At 51.9% G+C, this 25,350-nt stretch overlaps 8 protein-coding genes across 8 annotated transcripts; 4 read left to right on the top strand and 4 right to left on the bottom strand.

The window, feature by feature from the left end:
* Positions 1-20: 20 nt before the first annotated feature.
* An04g10080 (uncharacterized protein) lies at positions 21-1,363 on the top strand (the record flags this gene model as incomplete). Its single annotated transcript, XM_001402327.3, has 4 exons — positions 21-294; positions 358-398; positions 456-774; positions 837-1,363. The coding sequence occupies 4 exons, from the start codon at positions 21-23 to the stop codon at positions 1,361-1,363; spliced, it is 1,161 nt and encodes a 386-aa protein (XP_001402364.3).
* Positions 1,364-2,291: 928 nt separating this feature from the next.
* Positions 2,292-3,598, top strand: An04g10070 (uncharacterized protein; the record flags this gene model as incomplete). Its single annotated transcript, XM_059747803.1, has 6 exons — positions 2,292-2,352; positions 2,414-2,498; positions 2,553-2,560; positions 2,625-2,782; positions 2,907-3,234; positions 3,309-3,598. 6 exons carry the CDS (start codon positions 2,292-2,294, stop codon positions 3,596-3,598), a joined length of 930 nt encoding a protein of 309 aa, XP_059600728.1.
* Positions 3,599-4,266: 668 nt separating this feature from the next.
* Positions 4,267-6,313, bottom strand: An04g10060 (uncharacterized protein; the record flags this gene model as incomplete). Its single annotated transcript, XM_059747802.1, has 3 exons — positions 4,267-5,491; positions 5,551-5,899; positions 6,019-6,313. 3 exons carry the CDS (start codon positions 6,311-6,313, stop codon positions 4,267-4,269), a joined length of 1,869 nt encoding a protein of 622 aa, XP_059600727.1.
* A 325-nt stretch (positions 6,314-6,638) lies between these two features.
* On the top strand, positions 6,639-10,064 carry An04g10050 (uncharacterized protein; the record flags this gene model as incomplete). Its single annotated transcript, XM_059747801.1, has 15 exons — positions 6,639-6,780; positions 6,856-6,891; positions 6,948-7,023; positions 7,085-7,580; positions 7,633-7,868; positions 7,917-8,175; positions 8,252-8,368; positions 8,420-8,559; positions 8,591-8,704; positions 8,771-8,839; positions 8,895-9,036; positions 9,084-9,224; positions 9,277-9,369; positions 9,538-9,945; positions 10,002-10,064. The coding sequence occupies 15 exons, from the start codon at positions 6,639-6,641 to the stop codon at positions 10,062-10,064; spliced, it is 2,532 nt and encodes an 843-aa protein (XP_059600726.1).
* Positions 10,065-10,672: 608 nt separating this feature from the next.
* Positions 10,673-12,006, bottom strand: An04g10040 (uncharacterized protein; the record flags this gene model as incomplete). The annotated part of the gene is made up of 5 exons (XM_001402323.1): positions 10,673-11,209; positions 11,270-11,331; positions 11,390-11,491; positions 11,554-11,665; positions 11,722-12,006. The coding sequence occupies 5 exons, from the start codon at positions 12,004-12,006 to the stop codon at positions 10,673-10,675; spliced, it is 1,098 nt and encodes a 365-aa protein (XP_001402360.1).
* Positions 12,007-12,779: 773 nt separating this feature from the next.
* An04g10030 (uncharacterized protein) lies at positions 12,780-21,272 on the bottom strand (the record flags this gene model as incomplete). The annotated part of the gene is made up of 10 exons (XM_059747800.1): positions 12,780-13,979; positions 14,041-15,874; positions 15,932-15,993; positions 16,058-19,026; positions 19,123-19,548; positions 19,642-19,976; positions 20,029-20,119; positions 20,209-20,832; positions 20,901-21,045; positions 21,114-21,272. 10 exons carry the CDS (start codon positions 21,270-21,272, stop codon positions 12,780-12,782), a joined length of 7,845 nt encoding a protein of 2,614 aa, XP_059600725.1.
* A 678-nt stretch (positions 21,273-21,950) lies between these two features.
* Positions 21,951-22,955, top strand: An04g10020 (uncharacterized protein; the record flags this gene model as incomplete). The annotated part of the gene is made up of 4 exons (XM_059747799.1): positions 21,951-21,992; positions 22,048-22,078; positions 22,114-22,248; positions 22,387-22,955. 4 exons carry the CDS (start codon positions 21,951-21,953, stop codon positions 22,953-22,955), a joined length of 777 nt encoding a protein of 258 aa, XP_059600724.1.
* Positions 22,956-23,807: 852 nt separating this feature from the next.
* An04g10010 (uncharacterized protein) lies at positions 23,808-25,086 on the bottom strand (the record flags this gene model as incomplete). The annotated part of the gene is made up of 5 exons (XM_059747798.1): positions 23,808-24,286; positions 24,332-24,743; positions 24,825-24,929; positions 24,987-25,006; positions 25,077-25,086. 5 exons carry the CDS (start codon positions 25,084-25,086, stop codon positions 23,808-23,810), a joined length of 1,026 nt encoding a protein of 341 aa, XP_059600723.1.
* Between the last annotated feature and the right edge of the window lie 264 nt (positions 25,087-25,350).

Below are 25,350 nucleotides of genomic sequence, written 5' to 3'. Positions count from 1 at the left end.
TGATGTCCCCTTGGAACGTTATGCAGTACAGACTTTTGTTAGCAGGCGACAGAGCCGACTTCACCACGCTTGGACTCGACCTGAAGACAGGGAAATTGAGCATTCTTGCTAATTATGCAGCCCCCTTCAATGCTTCATGGGTCGAGCTATCGTCATCACAAAGGGGCCTTGATCAACTTGTGGGTCTATCCGAGGGGGTCGAGTCTGGTCTTTTGTATACCTTTGAAATAGATCACCTAAAAAGGGCTTGCACAATTACCAGCCAGTTGCCAACTCTGGGGGCGCCAGGTCACTGTAGGTAGACACATCACTCAGTTTACCACACGGTTCTTATTGGTGACAATCTGGTCTTACTAGTCATCAAGTTGCGTGATAATGCTGCACTGGCTCTTGGCACGGTTAGTCTACATCAGGTTCCCGTTCCGGAACATCTACTGACATTTCACTTCATGTAGTATCTGGGAGGATCTATTGCCCTCTATCCGATTTCCATGACAGACGATGGCAAGATGCTGCTCCAAAACGCTCCCCGAGCAGAAATTCTACCGGACTTTCCATATCAGTCGGTTGGACACGGTCCTAACAAGGGCCGTCAGCAACAATGCCATGTGCATCAAATATTGGAAGACAGCCGAGGCATACTATACGCCCCAGATCTGGGATCCGATAGGGTTTGGATACTTCGGCGTGACGGTGTTCAGCATCTTGAAGTTTGCGGCTGGCTACAGTGCCCTCCCGGAACAGGCGCTCGACATGCCGTATTGACTCCCAATGGTATGTACCCTTACTCAACACGGTGCTCCCATATCCCGGAGCTAGCTGACTTAAATTGCAAGAGACGATAATGTACGTTATTGGTGAACTCTCGCACACAGTCATCGCCTTTGATGTATCAGCTGCCCCCGCAGAGGGCATTCCGCCGATTGATGGCTTCGCACCGAGTATAATCCCCCCGGAGGTTCACCCTGATCATCAAGGCATGATGGACTCTGCCGAAATTTGTCTTCATCCCTCCCTTCCTAATGTTATCTACGCCAGTAATCGCTGGGAGAGGCACATCGCGCAGCGTGAACCATACCTCCGCAATGTGCCTCGTGATCTACCGCCGGGAGATGCAATCGCTATTATTCGGCTCTCCAGCGATGGCAGGAAGGTCATCGACATCAAGCAAGTACGGACGGGTGTTGATGTCATCCGTGGCATGCGGCTCAGTGACGACGGCAGATATGTCGTTGTAGTTGGACAAGAAGGGGGTGGCGTGGAGGTCTATGAAATCAACGGGGACAAGGGAGACGAGTGGACTTTAATAGCTGCCATGAAGGAGGGATTAGAGAACGGGATAAAGCATGCCATTTGGTTATAAGAGAGTATACATAGACCATCGGGAGACCATGGACACGTAGGCTTGACATTGACTTATATTTTCGTATTGCCATTGTAGAATTGAAGGAAGAGCACTAGATGATCCCCCCCCAGCCGTAACCTCCTCAAAAGAGATGGGTCTGAGTTTAACCTTCAGCATTTCCTTCTTCGAATAATTCTAGGAGGTTGGACGGGGCTGTTCATGCCTTGGGTGCAATGTTGTCATATCTCAATATTGAGCTTTGAGCTACTGAACCATTGGATCGAAAGCCTCTGTAACCTCTTATTTCATGCACATCAAGCTTTACCAGAACTATGAGTCTAATCAATGGGGAAAAGCTAATAACTGACAGGTAACTATGTCGCAAAATTAAAATAAAATTGAAAAAGATTGCAAGCATATTCCTAACAATCAAATTAACAAAATCTACTGGCTGACTTTCATATTCTGGAGATATCCTTAAAACAAGCCGCTTCTCATATTCGACGTCCTACCGACGTTTCAAATAATATAGCATAATCGGCACCCAACGCATAGTTCAGATGTGTCAGTAGCCCTTCATTCGATGTTGGTGTATAGTATTGTATTTAGAAAACAATAACTACAAACTTCCCGATGTCATATCGGACTTAATTTTGGCTTTTGGCCGCTTAGCGACCGGAGTTGATCCTAGCGAAATGGTGAGCCGAGCAGACTCACCTTCAACCGAGGTGATGATAATATATCCGATGCTGAGGTCCCACCATAACCAGTTATCCCCGGTGTGTCACAACTCCGTTCCTATGGCCTAAGGTATATCTCCTTACATGCTGATATACATCTCCGTTTCTGTTGGTTATGTCAGCTGGGCTGAAGGCCATTTTTATGGGCCTCCCCTGCTGGACAACTCCTGCATGTACCATTCAGAGTCTTAGAGAACAACAGCACCATGGCTCCTCCCACTCACTTCAAGCTCAATACGGGCGCCCTCATTCCCGCTGTCGGCCTTGGTGAGTGGCATTGACATTTATAACCTTGCTGCGCCCTCAATAACATGGAGAGTCTGCACAGGAACCTGGAAATCCGAGCCAGGTGAGGTGGCAAGGGCAGTGGCCTTCGCCCTCAAGAATGGATACCGGCACATTGATGCGGCATTGTGAGTGAGCCCGGCTGTCCCTCTCGTCATCGAGTGCTGGCTAACGAACAAAAGGATCTACGGTGAGCTCATCCACGTCGGTGGGTTATCTCCCCAAACGACAGTTATAATAACGCACGATTTCAGGTAACGAAAACGAGGTCGGCCAGGGAATTAGGGATAGCGGTGTGCCTCGCAAGGACATATTCATCACCAGTAAGCTTTGGAACACACATCACCCAAATGTCAAGGAGGGTCTACAGAAGACTCTAGATAGCCTGGGAACCGACTATCTTGATCTTTACGTAAGTGCAATATCATTTGATATGCGGCATGGCATCTGGTCTGACGAAGTATTTCGTCAGCTTATTCACTGGCCCGTTCGGCTGGTTCCTGTGAGCAGTTCACATTGGTGGCATTCCGCCCCAGAGCCCTGCGCGACTAACTTCCGCCATGCAGAATGAGACGAGCGAGCTTCTGCCGGTAAACCCGGATGGCACCCGCTCAGTGGACCGATCGTGGGATCAGAATGAGACCTGGCGCCAGATGGAGGAAGTTTACAAAGCTGGTATGGTCAAGGCGGTCGGGCTCGCCAACTGGTCCATTCCCTATCTGGAGGAGCTTCGCAAGACATGGACAGTCGTGCCGGCTGTAAACCAAGTTGAGCTGCATCCTTTCCTCCCTCAACATGAACTCCGAGAGTATTGCGACAAGCTTGGTATACTCCTCGAAGCATACTCCCCTCTTGGTTCTACCGGTAAGTATGATTCCTCAAGCTCTTATTGTTGTGTCCCACAAAGGCTATGTGCAAATTACTGAAATCTTTGCTAGGGGCTCCTATCATGTCAGATCCTGAGATCCAACAGATTGCGGACAAGAATGGGGTCTCCGCCGCCACGATACTCATCAGTTACCACGTCAACAAAGGCGTGGTTGTGCTTCCGAAATCTGTGAGTGAGAAGCGCATCGCTAGTAACAGAGAGGTTATTTCACTATCCAAGGAGGATCTGTATGTGCTCGACGGTATGGCGGCCGCGGGGAAGGCGAAACGCTTAAATACGCCACTGTGGGGATTCGATCTGGGCTTCGCGGACTGGTACGGTCCGGTGAAGTCGCAGTAAAGCTCATACCACTCTGTATAGGTATAGAAGATTTCAATTCATAAAAGTAGGAATTGAACTGTTGAGTAGACTCCGTTTCGACTTGTATAAAGCCAGTATCCTTTTCCAATACAGACCGCCATTCATGAGTAAAACTAGGCTCTGTCAGAAAATTCCTCTCACCAATGAAGCAGCGGGGCTATACTATATCTCCTAAAATCAGTCATATTTGCCACTATGGGCTGGACCGATCTGGGTCCAGCATAATGACAAAAACTTGGCATATACTATCGAGGAATGTTAATATGTCCGATTGTTCTCCAGTTACACGTGAACTATTACTTTATCCTACTGGCCAGATGTTTCACAAAAGCCTTTAGGTTCTAATGTAAACTTACTATTTAATCTTGAATTACATGCTGGAGATGAAACACTTTTCAGACTTGATAAGGATTTCGAAGAATAAAGTTTATGGAATAATGTTATTCGAGAGAAAGGATATGTTGAATTCGCGTACTTAGGCTAGACAGGCCACGAGACGTACATCCTCCCTCCCCTTGAGGTGGGGTTAGCAAATTCTGCCCACACAATAATCTGTAAAGCATGTGATCATACAGGCGCATTCTGAAAGCAATGTTTATCGTACTCATATCGTCTATGAGGGTCCTTAGGTGGAGAGGAAATAAGGTCTAGTCCTTGTATGGAGCCGGAGATATACCTTCCATCAGAGCCTTTATACGCATAGCAAGCAGTTTGGAATGGAAGCGGGTGTAGGGGAGATAGCCGACCATGAGCCAGAGATTGGGCACTCCAGTCTCCCGGTACGCGGTTTTGAACTCGCCCTCCTCATCAATACCCCAGATAGGACCGCATTGGTCGGCGATCCTGTCACCTAGAGTGGCACGGACCGAGTCAATCGTGTTGGAGAAGCCGGTAGCGAAGACGATCAGGTCGAATTGGCGCTCACGCCCATCGTTGAGGATTACCTTGTCCTCCGTGAACCGCTCAATGTACCCTGGCTCTACCTTGATCTTGCCATTGATGATGTGCTCACACGCACCGGCATCGAAATAAAAGCCACCGTTCCGGGTCTGGCCGAGGGTGGAACCGCCCGTGCCGCGCTGACCACGCCAGGTCCGGAGACCGCGAGCATGAAGTGCATCCAGAAGAGGCCGGTCAAGGTCTTCCAACACCTTGGCATTACGTCTGGCGAGCTCTTCCCCAGGTCCAGTAGGTGTGGCAAAGAAAAGGCGGTCTTGTTCCTCATGGCTAGGCCGGTTGCCTTCGGCGTCAGGACCATAGTTACCGATCGTGCGCGGGACGGAGTGGGTCAGCGACATGATGTAGGTCGGGGACCGTTGAAGGAGTGTAACATCGATGCCCCGGCGGGAGCAATCGAAGGCCGTATCGAAGCCAGAGGATGAGGTACCAACGACACAGACCTTCTTACCCACAAATTCACGCGCACTGTCGTGGGCCGTTGAGTGGCGGATAACACCTGCCTTGAAATCGGCCATACCAGGAATTTCTGGGGTCATGGGGACGCCGCAAAGGGAGGTAGCCATGATGACCTGTTTGGGGTGCAGTTGTCTGGTTTCTTGACCTTCTTTGTTGATCACGACCGTCCAGTTATGCTGGTCGTCTTGCTCTGCCTTCACGACCTCCGATTTGGTCCAAACATTCAATTCCAGGGCCTCCGCATACCACTTCATGTACATTCCTTGCTTCTGGGCGGGTGTGTACGTGGGCCAAAGCTTGGGGTATGGAAAGTAAGGCAAATCATCAGCCCAGTGGGGGAAGTGAAGTGATAGGTACTCATAACGCTTCTTCCAGACATCGCCGATTTCTTCGCTGCGCTCGATTATGAGACTATCCATACCAAGTGCCTTGCATCTGGCGGCTAGTGCGAGACCACTATTGAAGGAAACAAAGGGTCAGTACGGTTCATCGAGACGTGGAAGAGATAGACTAACTTCTGGCCGCCACCAATGATCAGTATCTCAGGGTTGGCAGCATCGATTTCCGCAGTTCTTTGCTTTTCCCAGCTAACGGGACCCGTCATATGCCCGTCGGGTGGAGGAAGTTCGGGAAACTGTTTCAGCTTCTCTGCAACGGTGTGCATTGTGTAAATCTTCCACCCCTCCTGGGTGAAGACTGCATTGATCACGGCTGAAGAAACCACGACTTCAGTCTCAAAGGACACAACTAATTGCAGTTGAGCAAAGTCCGGATAGGGCCGGGAAATCGTGGGAGCCGGGGTGAGGAACTTGAAATTGGTGGCTTTCGTTTGAGTGAAAAGGTCCGTGGCAGCCTTGAGGATTGCTGGGTAAAAATTGAAAGTGCGGTAATCCCAGGTGAAGGACAACTTGTCACGCCAAACGCCTGTACCGAGAAGGACATGTTAGAGGATGCCTGCACGAACGGGGAGAGTTAGATCTCACCGTATGGAAGGAACATCTCAGCAAATGTCTGAGCATCCCGAGCTCCCATTGCCTGCGACAGCCGCGCCGCGATGTCTTCGGCCTCCCTTTGGGCGTCGCAGTCCATGGGAGTTTCGATCCCCAGAACGTCTGAAGTTGGTAAGACATGATTATATTTGAAGTCATACATAAAGTTGTCGTCAACCGGAGGCTTTGGGGAAGGGCATTCCAGCTTCTTAACGACGACCTCGGCCTTGAAACCGGTCATGTTGGCCTTGTTGCTGTCCAGGACAGAATCATGCATGGTGACAGCCATTGCGATGGATGTAAAGAAAACGTTGGAATTGTGTCAGACGCTAACACACTTAGCATACTCCCCATCTCTCTCTGCATGTCGCCGCAGCTACCCTCGTGCCCTTTTTCAAGAAACAGCTCCGCTGCATGCTTCCAACCTGGTAACCGGAGATAAACGGGCGTCCGGGGGCGTCGGATATAGTTTATGGTCACATGACCGGACATAATCACGCCCGTCCATCCGATGCCGACGACTTTCGCCTGTGTCTCTGGATGGGTTGACTCCGGGCGTAGTCTTTGACTCATGCATTTCAATCTACTTCATCATATCGTCCGATATTCATGGCATGATGGTCAACGTGTTAGGATCGAACCCCTCCCAGGCATCGGGCAGAGGCGCTGGTTCTACGCGCCGGAATGACGAAACCGGAGAAGCGCAGGGGCCGCCCAAAAAACAAAGGAGACAACGGCCCTCTCTCAGCTGCGCAGGTTGGTGCCATCCCATCCCTGCAGTATGGTCTACGCCAAGAGCGGCCACGCAATGGCTAACGCTACGACTGTCAGAATGTCGCCGGCTGAAAATGAAATGCGACCGCCAGGGTTAGTAAACAAGCTAACTTGGCGTCTGGAGAGTCCCGGCTGAAGAAAGATTGCAGTGCCATGCTCCAATTGTGTCCGTCGACGCCGGGCCCCGTTCTGTAATCCGGGGATAACCGGCCAAACACCGCCACGGTGTGTGTTTCTCTCGTTATCCCTGCGTTCAGGTCTGTCGCCAGCTAAGTCAGTATCACAGCAGAGAGTGTGGGGTGCACCAAAGACCGCGCCAGGCTGCTGGGCATGATCAGCCCTCGCAATCCCCGGGCGGAATTACTCGCCTTTCACCTGCGACCCATGAATCTGGCCCTCACCACATACAACGATGGGACGTGCTACCCCAACATGGCTTCCCTCAGCATCACAATCATGGCCAAGCTATTGTCGCTGCGCCGGGCTCCGCGGACGCTCGGGGTCGGAACTTGGGGCCGCAGCAGAGCGGCAGACGGGATGAACAACTCGCCCTCCTCGCCCATGTGCTACAGTCAGACTCTTTGCAGAATTCTCCTTCGATGGCCACAAGCCGAATTCCTCTAGCTGACCACAGTGTAAGCAAAGATACTGGCTTGCAGAACTCCGTCGCACAGCCCGTCGGGGTTGGCGAACAGAGCGGCTCCTATGGCACATTGATGTTGGGTAAGGGAGGTCGGTCAAAATACTTGGGACCGACCGCGGGCAGTGAATGGTTGAAAGAAGTACGTCTCCTTGCTGGACCGACACTCAGACCGCTGAGAATATAAATGGTAGTCCGAAACACAAGACATATCAGACAGTCCGCCGGTTACTCGCGCTCCTTCTCCCAAAATAGCCCAAGAGCCGGTTCGATCTCGATCTGGTCGGTTAACGCCCGGTACTGCTCCCATCGCCTTTCCTTTCAACGTTGCAGCCTCCCACGTCAGTACCCGCGAACTGCTCTCCCGCCTGCCGCCAAGGGAGGAGGCGGAGACATTGGTTGCGTCGTACTATCGCTACTGTGCTTGGCAGTGAGTGTTGGAGACCCAGTACGAAAGATGGCCCTGACTAAGGTTTAGTCATGATGTGGCTCCCAGAGCCACTTTCGACAAGACATTTGACCGAGTCTACGCAAGTTCAAGTCAGACGTCTTTATCGCCAAACGTCAATCCACAGGAGATTGCACTCGTGTTCATTATCCTGGCTCAAGGAACCATGTTCAATATTGAGATGCCCAACTACGATCCATCTACCGAAGACTGGCTACACCTCTCGGAGCTGGCTCTGGTCAAGGGACGCTTCCTCTCAAATAACATGGTAGCCGGTCTCCAGACCCTAGTAAGTCTTGAGTTAATCGCGCCCGATAAGTCACTAATAGTGGTTAGCATTTAATGGCGCATCTGCATTTGTATAGGACCCCCTTCGTTGCGTGATTCTTCATGCTGACAATTGGAGTAGACAACTGGATAAAGGCGGAAGAGGTGACAATTCCTGGCCTCTTTGGGGATTGGTCATGCGTTTAGTCCAAGCGGTAGGTACCCTTCTTTGAAGTGATGACAGCATCTAATGGAACCATATGTAGATGGGTATGCACCGGGACGGTACCCGCTGGAACCTCTCTCAAGATGTGATTCAAGAAAGACGCAAGGTTTTCTGGGAGCTGAATGCTGCCGATACATTCCAGGCTCATTGCTTTTCGAGGCCGTACGGTCCCCTCCGCCTGTAGGCTTATTGCATTTCTAATGTTGGACAGGTGTGCGATTAATCCTGAGCATTGCGACGTCGAATTCCCCGCCGAGCCGCTGCATGCAAGTCGCGAGAAGAGCTATTCCAGACTACGATTCGAGCTATCTCAGCTTTCTTCCGAGTGTGTCCTTCATTTTTACTCCTCCCCTGCTTTGTCCGTTATTTCTCCGGGCTAATGATACTGAAGGATCCTCAATATGGCCATGAAAGTACGGAAACCACCGTACTCTGCTGTCACTGATCTAGATGTTAGGCTGTATGTCCTCCTGCTAGATAAGTGCAAAACAGGTTTAGATGCTAACCCTACCGAGGGCCGACTTTGAACGCAACCTTCCCTTCTCCCTTCGTTGTCGAGCAGCGTTCCTGTCCATGCCCTCTCGGTACCCCCACGTCCAGGCGGCAATCGAGGCATCACCAGAACCATCTCCAAGGTCAATGACCATCTCTTTCCAGGTTTGTCTGCCCATCCCGTCAATTCATGCGTCCGCTGATTCAAGCAGCAAAGTAATCTTGCACTCAACATATCTGAGACGATAATTAACCTGCATCGGCCTTATTATGCTAAAGCGCTCTACGACATCAACGAACGTACCAAATCCATATATGCGCCCTCATTTCTCACAGTGATCGAGCGTTGCGGGGTAAGCCCTTCCTGTAGGCTAGCCAGTTATGACCTCCACCTAACATTGATAGATTATCATTGCTATTGTTGATGACATCCATACCCGTTTCCCCGCGGTCAGCACCAGACAATGGAATTTCTGGGTAGGTCAATCTACTCCTTTCGTAAGCGAGGGACCAGAAACCTGACAGTGTTTCGCACCCTAGTATCACGTGTTCGGTTCAGCTCTCTGCTTAGGGACGTTAGTGTTGCGCGATCCCCAAAATTCGATGGCTACCTTCGCTCTTACCCAAGTTGATGCCGCGATCAATCTATTTACCTCTTTGGTGCAGCACGGCGCCAACACTCCGAGATACTGCCGTAATCTGCAGTGGCCTTCGAAACTGCGCGCTCGGGCATCGTCCAAGATTGCCACAGTGTCTACCGCCACCCAACAGGTTGACTCGCAGCGAGACCACGGCGATCCGGACGGACAGGAAATTGGTCGAGAAGACAGAGAGGATAGTGAGGATGTTGAGTTACTCGGTTGGCGGACTACGTTGATAGAACGGGCTGGTCAAGGTCGTCCGACTATCCGCACTATTCGGCTTGCTGAGACGCCGACCGATTCTTATGAGAGCTTAGATGTCTCAAACGCATCGCCGCATGGGCATCCTCAAGGTGAGCTGGGAACAGGCGATAATATCATGATGCCGGGCTCATCCCTTCCTATGGTGACCCCCGACTCGACAAACGAACTTGTAAGCATCATTATCCCAGCATTCGCCCATTATTCGAACTGACAGATACCACACAGTTACAAGACTTTTGGGATCCAATGCTGCTACAGGATATATTGGGAGGTATTCCAGTGGAGTAGGCAGATGTATGATGACTTCGGGACCGAGTTTCCTTTCAATGGCTACAGTCTTCAGTAGGGATGCCGGGCCACTACAACCATTCTGCATGCTCTCAACCGCTCAAGTTCCTCGTGTCCCTTCTTTTTTTCTTATATTGTAACGGAGCCAATATCTGTTCCAAACAAATCTGTACCTAACAAGTCTCGTACGATGTTCGTATTTTCTTGATTTACCATGTTGAGCAAACGTATATTACACGCAGTATCGGTTTTCAAAGCTTCAGAAATTACAGCTAAAGGCTTTTAAACATTCCGATGCCGCCACTCAGGGTTCTTCTACACGCGACTGGGTTCGTTCACAATACCAGAAGCTTACCCATCACTTCTACTTGGAGTCTATCTCAGAATGTGCTGGATTTTAGGTTTAATCTAATCCCAAAACCGCATACGCCCGTCTACAAAGGCCCCGTGGTAACATCTGAAAGGCTGCCAAAACAAGAAAGGATGCATATGATATCCACCTACAGTTCTGTCTATGGGCGATGATGGCCAGCTGAAGAAAAGACCTGCTGAAATATGATTAGGAAAACTATTAGTCTATTTTACCGACTGGTTTTGTATTTGAAATATTAGGCCTTGTCCTTCGCAACTTCCATGATGGGCAGGCCATTGTCATCAAAGTATACCGGTACGCCATTGCGGAACGAGTGCTGTAGAGCAGTGGCAATCTTAGCCGCCTCATAGGCATCCTCGGGAGCGCAGGTGAGAGGCTCGCCGTCAAGGACCGCGGCCGCAAACTCTTCCAAGTCTTTGATGAACGATTTATCGTAGAGGATGAAAGCATCTGGGGTTGTAGCCGTACGCACACCATGCGAATCACGAATCTCAACACGGTTAACAGTGGAATTGGCATTGATGACCGAATGGGCCTTAGTCCCGCACACGCGGGTCATCCCCTCGAAGCCGTTGGTGAGAGTGCGGCCCAAGTGGAAGGTGAGGATCTTGCCGTTGGCGAATTCAACCAGACCCCATCCGTTGTCGCAGTCGCCATACTTGGCAAGCTCGCCATACACAGCCTGTTGGCCCATGGCAATGACTCTCTTGACCTGTTTCTTGGGATTTATGAGGCCCGACTTGACATCCAGGTAGTATCTGCCAATGTCGATCTGTGCGGTGTGAGCGACTGAGCCCTACAGAGACTAAGTAATAATGGAAATATGACTGACATCATGGACCCCCATATCAACAAAAATACCTCCAGACTGCTCGGAGAATTTCACAAAGAAGCCTATGGAAGACGGTTAGAGCTCACTAGGCTGGCGGTAATTGTTTGAAAGATAGCTCACCTGTAGGATCCTGCTGGTCAATGCAGGAGCTCTCGACCGCGTGTATATCACCGAGTAACCCATCCATGACCATCTGTTTCGCCTGACGATACGAATCATCGTCTATTCTGGATTAGTCGATAGGTCTTCGTGATTCAGCACGGGAAATTAAATGCTCGACTTACACCGTCGACAGAAGGGTACCAAGAATTTGAGGTGAGGCTTAGAAGCGGCTTTAGCGACGACCTCCTCAGTAGTGATGACATCTACCGAGATGGGTTTCTCACACATCACATGCTGGATCACAGGTTAGCCATTGACCCCCACATGTAGGCAGTCGCTAGTAAGCTCACCAGACCTAAATCAAGTGCTTTGAGGATCAAGGGGGCATGAGTAGCTGTGGCCGTCGAGATCAAGACAGCCTCGGCGCCACTACTTTTCATGCAATTCTCCGGATCATCGAAAAACTTCACAGATGAAGGCAGGTTTGCCGCCGCCCACTCATCCGCCCCCGGTTTTGTGTCGCAGGCAGCGACAAGCTCAATGCGAGGTTGCTGGAAAGCCAGAATCCGAGCACGAATGGCACCTAAACGGCCCAGGCCGATCAGGGCGATTTTCAAGCGAGGTTGGGTGGTCATGGTGATATGAATGCTTGGTGGTGCATGCAAAATTGAGTGGCTCTGAAACAGTTTGCTTTTATGTCAATTCGAGCCCATTTTTACCCCCGACAGGGTTGCGGGGTCTTGATTAGGGTCCGATGGATGCATTCATTGTTCAGTCAATGTCCGATGGCCGATACTTTCACCCGGTCTGCTTTAAGTCCGACTTTTGTGGGGTCCGATCGGACGTGCGGATGTGCCAGGAGAACAAACCGATGACAGAAAGAGAGCGTTTGGGGAGCGATTCGGACTCCTCCTATCGCACTCTCCTTTACATCTCGATGTCTTGAGCTAGGGGCTTCTTCCGCTTTTCACTAGTTAGAAGATGGTTTGGCCTTACAATCAATATTCCTATGTGGAGACCTTACGTTCGGATATATATATGAAGCAATGCCGCCGGACCATCTACCGGCACACAACAACATGATCTGATCACTACTATTAGTAGTAGTCAGTACTAAGTACTCCATAATTTATCTGGCTGGAGTGCTAGTGCTGCAGAGTCGCATTGTAGGAGACATGGAACGTACGATTAAAAACCTGTAACTGTGCAATATTACAGTCGAAGCTACGACAGAGCCTGAGGCATTAAGTCATGCCTGGCGTGTGCAAAAGTAAGCGGTAAGGATTTTGCCGAGTGATGTCATTCCTGATTTGGTAGGCGGAACTGCCTCCGTTTTGTCATATTGAGTCGATGAGAATACGATTATCACAGGAGCTGATGTCAAACGCTTCCCACATCAAAATGCCTCTCAATCGAATTTCACCTCACTATACGCAACCACCATTCCCGCCAACTCCTCCAGATTCGGCGCACTCGTGATATCTAGCGCTGAAACCTCGGCCGCAAACGCCCGCGAGACCCATTGGCGCATCTCCACCGCCAGCAACGAGTCCACCCCTTGTAGAGCCAGCGAGCGCTGCTGGTCGATCTCGGATGGCGAAGTCAGACTCAATGACCGTGCAAGTTTTCGCGTCAACCCTTCGATCACCACGGTGACCGCGGCTGAGGATGAATCTGCCCTCGCAAATGCCCGGTGCCAATTGCTGGGTGAGGTGTCGCCGCCGGGGTTGATGGGACTGTTATCTGCGCCGTCGGTCTCCCCTGGTCCCGTCGCTTCTTGCCGGAGAGTTTGGAACATGCTGCGTTCGGTTAGCCACGTTGGTATCTCGTGGCCATGAGCCCGAAGCTGTGCCGGTGTAACCACTCCGACGAGAATCTGTGGTTTGCTGCTAATGGTCGTGGTGACTGGATTCGCCGCAGGATCACAGCACCGCTCCAGGAGGGCCAGGAACTCGGCCTCGCTGATCCCAGCCATACTGGGGGCCGCATCCACGCGCATGGCCAAGTGTTCTTGCTCAGCAGCAACTCCAATCTCGCGCATCCATCCCAGATCGAGCGCGACCGCGCGCTGACCCAGAGACCGACGGTAGGCCGCAAATGCATCCTGAAAGGTATTCCCCGCTGCGTAGTTGGCTTGTGAAATGTGGCCAATGACACCGGCAAGCGAGGAGAGAAGAATGAAGAAGTCGAGATCGGCAGGGAGCTGCGCGTGCAGGTTCTCCGTACTTTTCACCTTGGACTGGAGAGTAGTATCCCACTGACTGAAGGTCAGACTTTCGAAGATCGTGTCCTGCAAAACCATTGTTCCTTGGATACACCCTCGAATCGGAGGCAGGTCCCGGCACTCCTCTAGAGCCCGAGTCAACGCCTCGGAAGAAGTCAGGTCACACCGGGGAGCCCGGACGCGAACTCCCTGATCGGTGAGTTCCCGAATAAGCTCTTGTGCTGCGGTTGCCTTGGGACCCGATCGAGACAGCAGAATCAGATTCTTCGCCCCCATGGATGCCATCCATCGAGCGGCGCTTCGCCCTAGGCCCCCGAGTCCACCGGCAATCAAGTACGTTGCCTCGGGGGGGAATGAATATCTGGGGACATGTCGAATGGACGTCTAGAATGAATTTCAACCAGTTAGTGCCTGCAAAGGTCTGAAGGACGGAAGTTTAACTTACCTGTACGAGGTCGGTGGGGGTCATGTTGATCACCAACTTGCCCACATTTTTGCCGCTTTGCATCAAGCGGAATGCTTCCTCTGCCGATGAGAGGGTGAATTCCTGAAGTGGCCAGGCGGGCTGCAGTGTGCCAGCCGTGACCATCTCCACGACCGGCCCCAGCGATTCCTGGATGATATACGGTCGGTCATAATGCATCTGGTCGATGGCTACTACCGAGAAGGAGACGTTGCGCCCGAAGTTGCGCATTGGCAGCTTGGAGTTTGATTGAATATCGGACTTGCCCAGTTCCACGAACCGTCCGTACGGGGCGACGCACTCCCACGAGGCAATGAGGCCATCGCCGGAGAGCGAGTTCAGCACGACATCCACACCACGGCCACCAGTCAATCGCATAACATGGCGCTGGAACGACGTGTCTCGACTGTAGAATATATGCTCCTTGGGAATGCCATACAGCCGCTCAAGCAAGTCCCGTTTGTCGTCTGAGCCGACCGTGGCAAAGACCTTGGCCCCCAGGGCTTGGGCAACTTTGATGGCCATTTGCCCAGTACCCCCAGCCCCCGAGTGAATGAGCACTGTCTCTCCCTTCCGTAACCGTGCGATCTGCACCAGGGAATGATATGCAGTCACGCCGCCGAGGGGGATCGCTGCGCCCGCGGCAAAACTCAGGGCATCCGGGATCTTCGAAACAAATTGGTAGTGACAACGAACCAGGGTGCGGAAACAGTCGAGGAGGACGGCACAGACCCGGTCTCCTGGCTTCAGGTCCGAAGTTGCTGCCGCACCCACCCGAGTCACAATCCCTGAGCATTCTGTACCGATGCTGTCGCCGTCACTGAGCCGGCCCAGCAGGACAAAGATATCGCGGAAGTTGACCCCCACCGCTTTCACCTCGATTTCCACTTCATCATCACCGAGTGGGCGCTCGATGGCCTCGGTGTCTTCAACAAAGAGCATCGCTTTGCTCTCCACTGACCCCGGGTTCGCGATCGTACAGGTCAATGGAGGGCCCTGTTTGAACGGACGCACCTTAGGCGGGGCCTGCGTTTGTTCAAACAGAGCATCATTTAACTCTTCTGCTTCAGCCACGCGACCGATGTGCAGCAATCCATCCTGCTCTCGGTAATCGAGCTCACTGGCCTTGGTAGCCTGTTGCTCGAGTCTCGTGCCCATGATCTGATAGATATGTTTTGCCCACACGGCAGGGTTGGCGGCATGGTCTTCCAAGTGTGCGGTGATAAAGGAGAGTCGATCATTCTCAGTGCACAGCACTCTCGCCAGGCCATCAACTAAGTGACGCCGGGGTGCGTGAGGCGACTCCTCGTTTCCAGCAGTAATCCAAACAACGTCTTGGGCTTTACAGAGGAGGCTGTGGAGGGCTTTATAAGTGGTTCCATTGAGACCGACCAGGAAAGGCTGTTCTATCTCAGGGAGCATGACCACCAAAGAGCCGTCCGTGGATGTCGATAACGTGTCCATATCGCTGAGCGAGCAAATATCAATGGCGTATCCAACTCCGAGGCTCGTATCTGATAATATGCTCGCTACCTGGGCTTGTAAGCGGGATTCAGGATCAATGACGAGGATAGTCCGCTTCAGAGGAGGACTGCAGTTTATGGCCATAGTGCCGGTTGCTGTTGTAGCCATAACATTGCACCCCAAATCATGCGGAAACGAGATTTCAACTCCTGAAAAGCCGTTGGAGGTGAGCAGACTGTCCCAGCCTTGTACTGAGCATGTGTCTTCCCACCATTCCGGTAGGGTTCCGAATACAAAGCCCGATCTCAATGAACCTCCTCGGACCATGTCTAGGATCAGGAGTGTGCCGCCGCTGTGAAAGAACCATCAATACTATCGCCCTCATTTTATGGTGGACGGGTTTACTCACGGTTTGAGTAGTTTCCGAGCGTTTCTGACAAAGGAAGCCAGGCCTTGGACATGACCAGAGACCTGGTTATTTGACCGTTAGTACCCTGTCTAGACAAAAGTCGAAGCCCCCGACGTCAAGACTCACCCATGCAGACACAACCACATCATAGCTAGCAAGGTCAAATCCTTGCGCTACTGGGTCTTGATCGATATCGAGTACTCTGTATGCGACTTTGCGACCTAGTGCGGCTAAGCGCTCTGGGACTTCCTGAAGACATCGGTCCGATCTGTCAGTGTAATCGTAAAGTGAGAAGCGATGCGTCTCTGTTCCATCTACACCATGGTGTGTTAAAGCACTTATCAATTGCGGGGCCAGCGAGCCGGTGCTGGCGTTGACTTCTAGAATCCTCATTTGCGGGGTTTTGTGGGCCAACGCATCGATGTAACGGTGCAGAGCCTTGTCCTTATCCAAGATCTGGTCGCAAAGGAGTTGACGATGCTGCACAGCAGCATGCTCCGGCGTTCCTTGTTCGCCATCCAGGATTGAGCCGGCCTCAATATCCCCGTCAAGAATCGAATCCAGCAATCTTCCGAAAGTGACGTACAAATGCCCCGCCGAGGTCTGGTTCAACACGCGGTCTTCAAGGGCTTGGTCCCCAGGGCGGTCTTGCATAGTATCACAGGTCGTAGTGGCAAGCTTGCGCTCCAGCCATTCAAGATACCGTTGCAGATGGACAGGCAGGTTTAATCTAGCTTGGCGGTCGGCATACCTTTCCACAGCTCGACGTGCGTATTGCATAAGGAGATAATCGGTCTCTTCTGCACAGTCGAGCCCATTGGTGGCTCGGACTCCAGCCCCATTTGTCTCCCCGTGAGAAGGGCGTTGACCGCAGTATTCCCGTAGCTGCTCACGATTCATTAGAGTCAAATCTGGCTTCCAGTCGATCGAGAAGCATAGTTCTCTCCGTTGTGCCTCTCCCACCAGCGCGTTGTTACTAGACATGGAGGTGGTTTCCATCCCGGAGATCCACAACCGCAAGTTACCGCTGCTGTCAACGGCATATACGGAGGTGTCCGTACCTCGCAGACCCTTGAACCGGCTGTGTGCCACAGCATGCAGGGTGTCAATGTGCTCTGCGGAGGCCCCGGCGCCAGATATCCAAGCCTCCCGCACCCGAGTCGACACTAGACCTGTGGTGACGAGTTTCTCGCCTCCCTGCGTAAGGGCCACCCAGCCTAGCTGACCCAGACCGTCCAGTGTAGAGGGATGAACCATGTGCGGCTCTGGAGCATTTTCGGACTGCTCTGCGGTCCACTCGAAGGGCTTGATCGTCCCGATCGAGATATTAGATCCCCCCCACTGTAGATCATCCATGACTTGGAACGATGGTCCATAGTGCAGCCCATTGGCTTGAAAGGTCTTGTAGATCTTGCTCGTAGGCACGTGCATGTGGCACTCTCGACGAGCGGTTTCCCACTGCTCTTTGTAGAAGGCCTCCTCTTGCTGCAACTGCAGAGCCACGGTATCCGCCCTTGTCACTTGCTGCTGCTGCTGCTGCTCCGCAATGGTCGCACCGGTGGATTTACCCTCATACTGGATTGAGATTTGCCCGCGGCAGTTTGTCTGCCACCGATCGCCCACCTCTGTGTAGATTTGGAAGTCATAAGCATGGGACAACTGGTCCTGGGTCTGACGCGAGGGCCTCATGTGCAGATGCGTCACAGTCTTGTCGCCACCTGGCCTAATGACTATGGGATTCACAAAGACGGAGTCATGTAGAAAGTATCCGGAGATGACTCTTCCTTTCTCGGCCAACTGCTGGGCCCCTTCGATGGCCATGACGATCATGCCCGTGGCTGGATAGATGGCCTTGCCATTTACTGCATGATCCAGTAGCCATGGAGTTTCGGTCGCATCAAATATCTTTCTCCACCTGCTCTCCAGTGGAGTGGAATCCGGAAAAGGGGCTCCGAGCAGCTCGTGCCTTTTGTGTGGCCGGAGTCGGATGTTCTTCGTGGCTTCTGGTTCGAACCAGTACCGCTTCGTGTGATTGAAAGGATACTCGGGGAGGTTGGTGATGATCCCCTCAAAGCCCGATCCTGTCCCTTTGTGGGTTTGATTGATCTCTCCCAAATTTAGCTGGTAACCAAGCGAAAACAGGTTGCCTGCCATTGTCTGGAGGGATTGAATGGCCGGGCTATGCCGATCAAGAACACTGGAGTACCGGACGACCGGGCTTTGAGTCTTCTTGTCAACCAGACCCAAGTTCTCACGAAAGGGCCGTTTTAGGGCGCTATGAGGCCCAATTTCGATCCAGTCACTGATGACCACATTGTGTGTGACGGCGCCCAACCTCTTAGGTCTTTGTTGGCGTCCCTTGCGCACCGAAGAGTGAACGAGTGCCTGGACCATAGCGGCAGAGAACTGCACCGGGCTCACCATGTTCTGTACCCAATACCTCGCAGTCAATAAAACGGCCACGTTTTCGACCTCCATGCCAGTGACGGACGAAACCATTGTTATCCCTGCTGTACCTCGGCTGTTGAAGTCAGGTTGCGACCTGAGATTAGCCAGGGCGTACTCATACTCTGTCGCAACCTGCTGCATTTGGGGGCTGTGGTATGCCACCCCTGTCCGCAGGCGGTGCGACACGATAGTTGTCGTTGTGCTGCTGTCCACAATGGATTTGAATCGATCGATTGCGACTGCATCTCCCGATATTGTCACATTGTGCGGGCTGTTGATACACGCAACGTGAATGTTGTCGATGTTCAGCTCCGATTTGACGCGGTCCAGGTAGGGTTTTGCATCAGACACGGAAAGGTCCACGGCCAGCATGGCTCCTGCGCGTCTGGTGGTAACCTTGGCGTTCTCCCGCAGACGGCTGGCAAAGATGCCTCGGAAATACGACACCTTGCATGCAGAGTCCAACGATAATGCCCCCAGCGCATATGCGGCGGCGATTTCGCCCGAGGAATGACCGATCACCATTCGTGGCCTCAGTCCGAAGGATGCCAGCAGTTCCACCAAAGCGATTTGCAATGCAGTAGTTAGGGGCTGCGCATACTTGGGATCGTTGATATCCAATGTATTGTGAGGATCGAGCAAAGCATCTGGATAATAGCAACATGAATCAGCAATTGATTCCAGGCCTCAAACTGTCGTAGGGAAGGCCAAGAAGATTTATCATGGAAACAGAGGGCACTGACCGTAGATCGACCACTCGCTCCCAAAGCTGCTATAGGCCTCCTGGCATTGATCCATGGTAAAGCGATAGATGGGGTACTTGAGGAGGTCTACTCCCATTCGCCGATATTGCGCTCCCTGACCCGTGAATATATACCCCAAGCCCAATGATTTGCTTTCATTAACACGGATTGGCTTGGATATGGCGGACGGCAATTGATCGCGTAGGAAGTCAAGTGAGCCATCAGCCACTGCAAAGGACCTCCAGTTTAGCTTGCTTCTCCTTTGCGCCAACATTGTGGCTAATCGTTTGACGAAAGAACCTTCTTCATCTCGACCGCGGCGAAAGGATGGAAGGCTTTGGAAGTACCGCGTGTAAGCATTTGCCATCCGCTGGATGCCTGCTTCGTCTGAGGTGGAGAAGATGAGAAGTTGAGATGACAATCCATCTGCTGGTTTTGGCTCGGACGTCGGCGAGGCAAGGGACCCCTCCAATCCATTGATCTCGACTGTTGTTCTGCACAGCCCGTTCTCGATGGTACCACTATGGGAAGGGTCCGGGATAGTGCAGTGGGAGGCCGAGGAAAGCAGCCCGCGCTCGAGAAGATAGTGGTAGGCGTCATCAAGAATGGCATGGGAATTCGAGCCCCCGAAGCCAAAAGAGGCCACAGAGGCACGCCGTAGCCCCTTTGTTGGCCACGGAATGAGATCAGTGGGAACCCTTAGGTTGAGGAACTCGGCATCGATGTTGGGGTTTAGATGCTCGAAGTTGGCATTGGGTGGAATGAGCCCTTTTTCTAACACTAGAATGGTTTTGACAATGCCAGCAATGCCGCTGCCTCCTTCGAGATGTCCAATGTTCGACTTCACTGCTCCTCTGTTTCAAGATGTGAGTAAGTGATGCCTGAGTGATGTAGACCGCAACTCACATGTACAGAGGATCTTCCGGAGAGCGAAAGGCTCGGAAGACGCTTCCTATGGCATCGGCCTCGATGGGGTCTCCTATCGCTGTACCAGTCCCTGTGAAACGGTAAACATAGCTGGTCAGCGATATCATTTCAGGCATTATGCACTAGGAGCTGTGAAGTACTCCTTTGGACAAAGCTTACCATGCGCTTCGAAGAATCTCGTCTCCAGGCGATCCAAATCGGCTTTCTTGTATGTGTCCAAGATCAAGCGGGCCTGGGAATCTTTACTCGGCTGGGTTAAGCCTGGTGTGTGGCCATCCTGGTTCGACCCCGTAGAGCGGACCACGGCGCGGATGATGTCTCCATCACGTACCGCATCCTCCAGCCGCTTGACGACCAACACACCCACTCCTTCACCGCGCCCATAACCGTTGGCACGTGCGTCGAAGCTAAAGCATCGGCCGTCGGGTGAGTTGAAACTCATGTTCATGAGGGAAAGGATGGGTTCAATGCCAATCAGAATGTTAGATCCGGTCACCAGGGCCATGTTCGAGTCCCCGTTTCGCAGACTCTGGCACGCCAGATCCAACGCCATCAGGCTGCTGGAACAGGCTGAGTCAAGGTTCACAGAGGGGCCCCGGAGATCGAAGAACCAGCTCAGCCGATTTGCGAGCATACACGCCGTAGATCCTACTGCTGTGTACTTGGGGATAACATCTGGGTCGTGCGCGATGATGTGCCTGTAGTCGTCGGCCATGCAGCCGTTGATGACCGCGGTCTTCGTACCAGTCACGGCTTCCATAGGTATCCCAGCTATATCGGCAACTGTTAACCCCTGTCTATAGGCTCTGCTGAGGCATAGACATCTAGGGGGGAAACTTTGTCGTACATACCATTCTCCAGCGCCCGATATGCAGTCTCCAGCAATAGGCGAGCTTGAGGATCCATGGCACACGCTTCGGTCCCCGAAATGCCAAAAAATGCGGCATCGAATAACCCACAGTCCTCTTTCATAAAATGTGCACCTCGTACAAACCCCTGTCATCGGCGGTCAGGTATCTTGGACCAGAGGTAGGGAATTGTAGGGGTGCTTTAGGTGAAATCACCTTGGAGCTGCGGCCAGCAAAGGCCTCTAGATTGAACCGCTCTGTCGGCCATTCCTCCATAACACATTGCTTTTCCGCTAGCATCGACCAGAACCCCTCCGGCGTGTCACCATCGCCAGGAAACTTGATGGAGAATCCCACGATTGCGATGTCTTGCATGATGATGTCCTAGATTTATTTTCTCTAGAGTTTGGGGTTTTGGGGGGAGAGCAATTGATCAAGGTCTGGTAAGGTTTCCTGCTTTTTCACAATATTCTTACATTGCAAGGGAATACTGTATCTACAACAACGTCCGTGATGTTTAAATACCTCGACCACAACACAGCCCCACTGGTAATACAAATTTGATATCCTCTCAGGGGGGGCTTCTCAGGATTCCGGCTGAGTACAGCGCAATGATCCACAAAGACATCGTTGGTGTATACTCCAGATTCGTAAGCACAAGGCTTATGGGAAACCAATGAAGCAAGAAGCTGGAGCGATATTACAACTTCGCAGCTACTACCAGTGAAGAAGGCCAGGGTATCACTACCCTATTGGTTCTTATGATGAAACCGATGATCGCCTGGGAGACGATGTGGAGGTTTGGAGGTGATTACTGCAGCAGTGACAAATCACCCTGGTGGCCGTAGTGCGTTATGTACAGTATTACCCTTATAATACCCACCGGAATTGCATATAAGGGGACTAAAGCAGCCCATAGTAAGCCCGCAGCACTGTTGTTTCCTTCCACTCACCACTTTACACCTCCTGGTCCCCTGTTAACAGACATATGGAAAACACCACATCCATTGCATCACTCCGCTATCGAAGAAAATAAAGTCAACGAAAACAAACATGCGTTTTCTGTGTCTTCATGGCATGGGCACCAATAGTCGAGTAAGCGAAAATTAGTAGAAGGACCTACGACGGTGGTATGACCCCAAGCTGACAGCGCAAGCAACAGATCTTCGAGCTACAGACTGGTACGTTGCCACCTACCAGACTACCTTGTCTCTAGAGAGGGGCCTGCGTTACCATGGTCAGAGAAACCGGCTAAACAGTGTGATGCCAGCAGCTGCTATCCGCCAGGGTCTAGGAGACGGTCACAGCTATGAATGGTTAGACGGATCAATCAAGACGGAAATGGCCCCAGGTGAGATTCCAATTTAGTATCCTCCTTCCTGTACCCCTCTCCAGATGCCGGGATCAAGGGCCACAGAAGCAAGTCAGGCCTAATTTAGTAGCCCTGCAAGGTTGCAATGTCGAAGCTAAGCGTGAGAAACCCCACCAGGGATGCAGGACCTTGTCGCGCCGGATGATGAATTCCTCATGTACGTTGATGACACGGCGGAGACCCGCCGACAGGTCCTAACGGATATGGACAATTTCCTTGCCATGGAGACAGAACCGTTCGACGGGCTTTTGGCCTTCTCACTGGGTGCGGGCTGTGGTGCCAGCTATCTGATCCACAAAATGCAGCAGGGCACCCCGACCAACCGGCTTCCATTTCGCTTTGCCGTATTCTTCTGCGGCGCACCAGCGCTATTTGGGCGACCAAATCGGGAGACGGTTGCTGCGCCGAGCATGGATGCTGAGATAATTGGCATAGACAAGGCCAGGGAAGGCGACAGCGGAAAGCCGTCGGAGGTGATCGAAATCCCCACCGCGCACATTTGGGGGCGGAATGACACGCTATGGGGCTATGGCCCTGAGCTGAGCCGGTGGTGCAAGGATGAGAATCGAGAAATCGTCGTGCATGATGGTGGACATGAGATCCCAGGGCCACGCGACCCTGTCACGTTGGCCAGGTGCCTTCAGGCAATCAAGCGAACGATCGCAAGGGCGGGAGGTGACGAGTAAGCAAGCAAGTAAGCAGTACATGTCCATGTATCTAGTGATGGAGGGTACTGTGTAGATCTTCGTCTTTCTCATCATAGCAGACAGGATACACAGCCTTGTCGAAGGAAATATCTGCCTCGCATCAAGTAAAGTGGCTTGTCGATCATGGCCCGGTCAAGGTCTCATTGGTTCATTGGTAAGGCTGGCAAAGACCGGCTGTCGGAGGATGCAAGGAATATGCAAGTGCGGAATGCTATCAAGGAGCTGAATTCATTTTGCTGGACATAGTTACAAAGTAAGCACTAAGTAGTCGAGGTTTGGATCTCATCGCCTAGACAATATGTACTTCTTATTCCACTCCTTGCTTGGCGCCCATTCACGTAGATCTCATGTTATGAGCGCACCGTACCCCGCGTAACTGAGTTTTCATTAGCAAAAGTCCCCTGATAATCACGAACTCAGCCCCACCAGCCTTGAAATAGATTAAATGTACCCCTCAAGGCTGCCACTAGTATCCAAAGTATAGGATCTAAAGGACTCTCTTCGCCCTCATGAAGATTAGTCGGCCCGAGCCACGCTCCTTCCGCAATCCTGACTGCGAGTTCGTCGGTGCAAGGACCAACGGCTGTTCATCCAACACGAACAACCGTTCACCTTGGCGCTAACACATAAGCAAAAATCTTTACAGGTTGAAAGGAGTATGTTACTACAACACCCAAATTTCTTGCAGGGGAGTCAGATGGATTACGCCATTGTCTACGAGGAATGCTCCCAGCCGCTCATGTTGAACAATCCGATGACTTCGAGACACGCACTAAATTCTGACACACAGGAGACGGGAAGAAGGCGTTGTTCTCACAACGAATGAAGCTCTCATACACCCTCCCCCAACCGTTCTGCGCTGTAAGACAGATCACTTGTGGACTGGTCAATGGTCCCTGGTGCACTGGCGAACGATGTCAGCGGATACTGGTCCGGTGGGCCTTTTCGCTGCCGATGGCGCTCGTGCTCCTGATGCTCCTGCTCCTGCTGCTGTTGCTGTTGCTTGATCTTGCTTCCCTCCTTGGGAACCTCCATCATGTAAGAATCGCCTGAAAGGCCGCCGCCCCCGCGACCGCGACGGTGCGAAGGGCCCCCACGACTGGCCACGAGATTTTGGAGCGAGCTCCCCCACTTCGTCATCATCTTGTTCTGACGCAGCCTCTGGAAAAACTTTGGGGAGGAAGGGAGACATCCGGCGATGATACCGGCCACCAACTCGGGCAGGGTCCATAGGCCGGCCATGTAGCTGTAGTAGGCAATGTTGTTGGTCGTCGTAAATAGTAGCACGGCATACGCAAGCCGCGTGATAGCTGATGCACAAGCTCTGCTCGGCTTATGTGAGAAGGAATGCTAACCATTAGAATCGGCCACATAGGGAAAAACGTACAGAATTCCGAATAGGAAGACGGTCGAGACGGCAAGCTTTCGGCGGAGAGCCATCTGAAGTTGCCAGATGCGGGTTTGAGGCAGGACCAAGATGATCAGATCGAAGAAACCATTCACTGAGCTCGCAATCACATTCAGTAGACGGACGTTCATGCACTTGCCAGAGATCAGAACATCCCACGCAGCCGCTATCGGACGGCAGGAGAAGATCTCCACGAAGGTACTGATCACGTAGAATAGGAAATTAATCCAAATCACGGTATGGCAGAACCAGTAGAAGGTGTCCTTCCTGTGACAGAAGATCTCGACCAGCTGCAATAGGATGGATGCTTTGATAAAGAAAATGCAGATACCATACAAAACCGACCCAACACGAAAGTACTAAAGAGACAAAGGCCAAGGCAGGATTAGCTTAATACACACCTGGGGGTTCATGCATCAGAGAGTGAGACTCAAACTCACGTAGAGCATTTTAATGAAGTCTCTCATGGTCATATTCCACTGATCGACCCCTGGGGCGACATTGCCTAATAACCAAGCTGGAACGAAGTACCCTATGAAGCCGAGCTGTCCAATTTCACCAGTTAGATAACCATTTATAACAATGTTGGGTTGTTATATTACCCAGGCGATGATCATCATATCTGTATCATAGGTCAGAAGGGAAAACAAAGACGGCGGTGAGGATTCTTCTTGGAAGAGAGAAGTGCTCACAGTCAGACATTCTGACGTGTCGTACGACAAACGCTTTGGTATATATACGAATGATAAAGCACAAAGAGGCCACGATAAAGAGGATGAGGTGAACAATACGCCCGACGGTATGCATATTGGGGGGATCTGAGAGGTTGGGAGTCTTCCCAGCAGGAGGGTAGCCAGCTGGACCATTAAGAATGGCTTCGCGTTGTGCGGAAGTGAGGGCGACCATAGTGTCCGGGTTGTAGTAAACCTAAGAGCCTAGGGGAGGTGTAGGAAAATTGAAGACTCT

This window comes from Aspergillus niger (assembly GCF_000002855.4).
Source record: "Aspergillus niger supercontig An04".
Taxonomy (NCBI): Eukaryota; Fungi; Ascomycota; class Eurotiomycetes; order Eurotiales; family Aspergillaceae; genus Aspergillus; species Aspergillus niger.
This window is presented reverse-complemented; position numbering and strand designations above follow the sequence as displayed.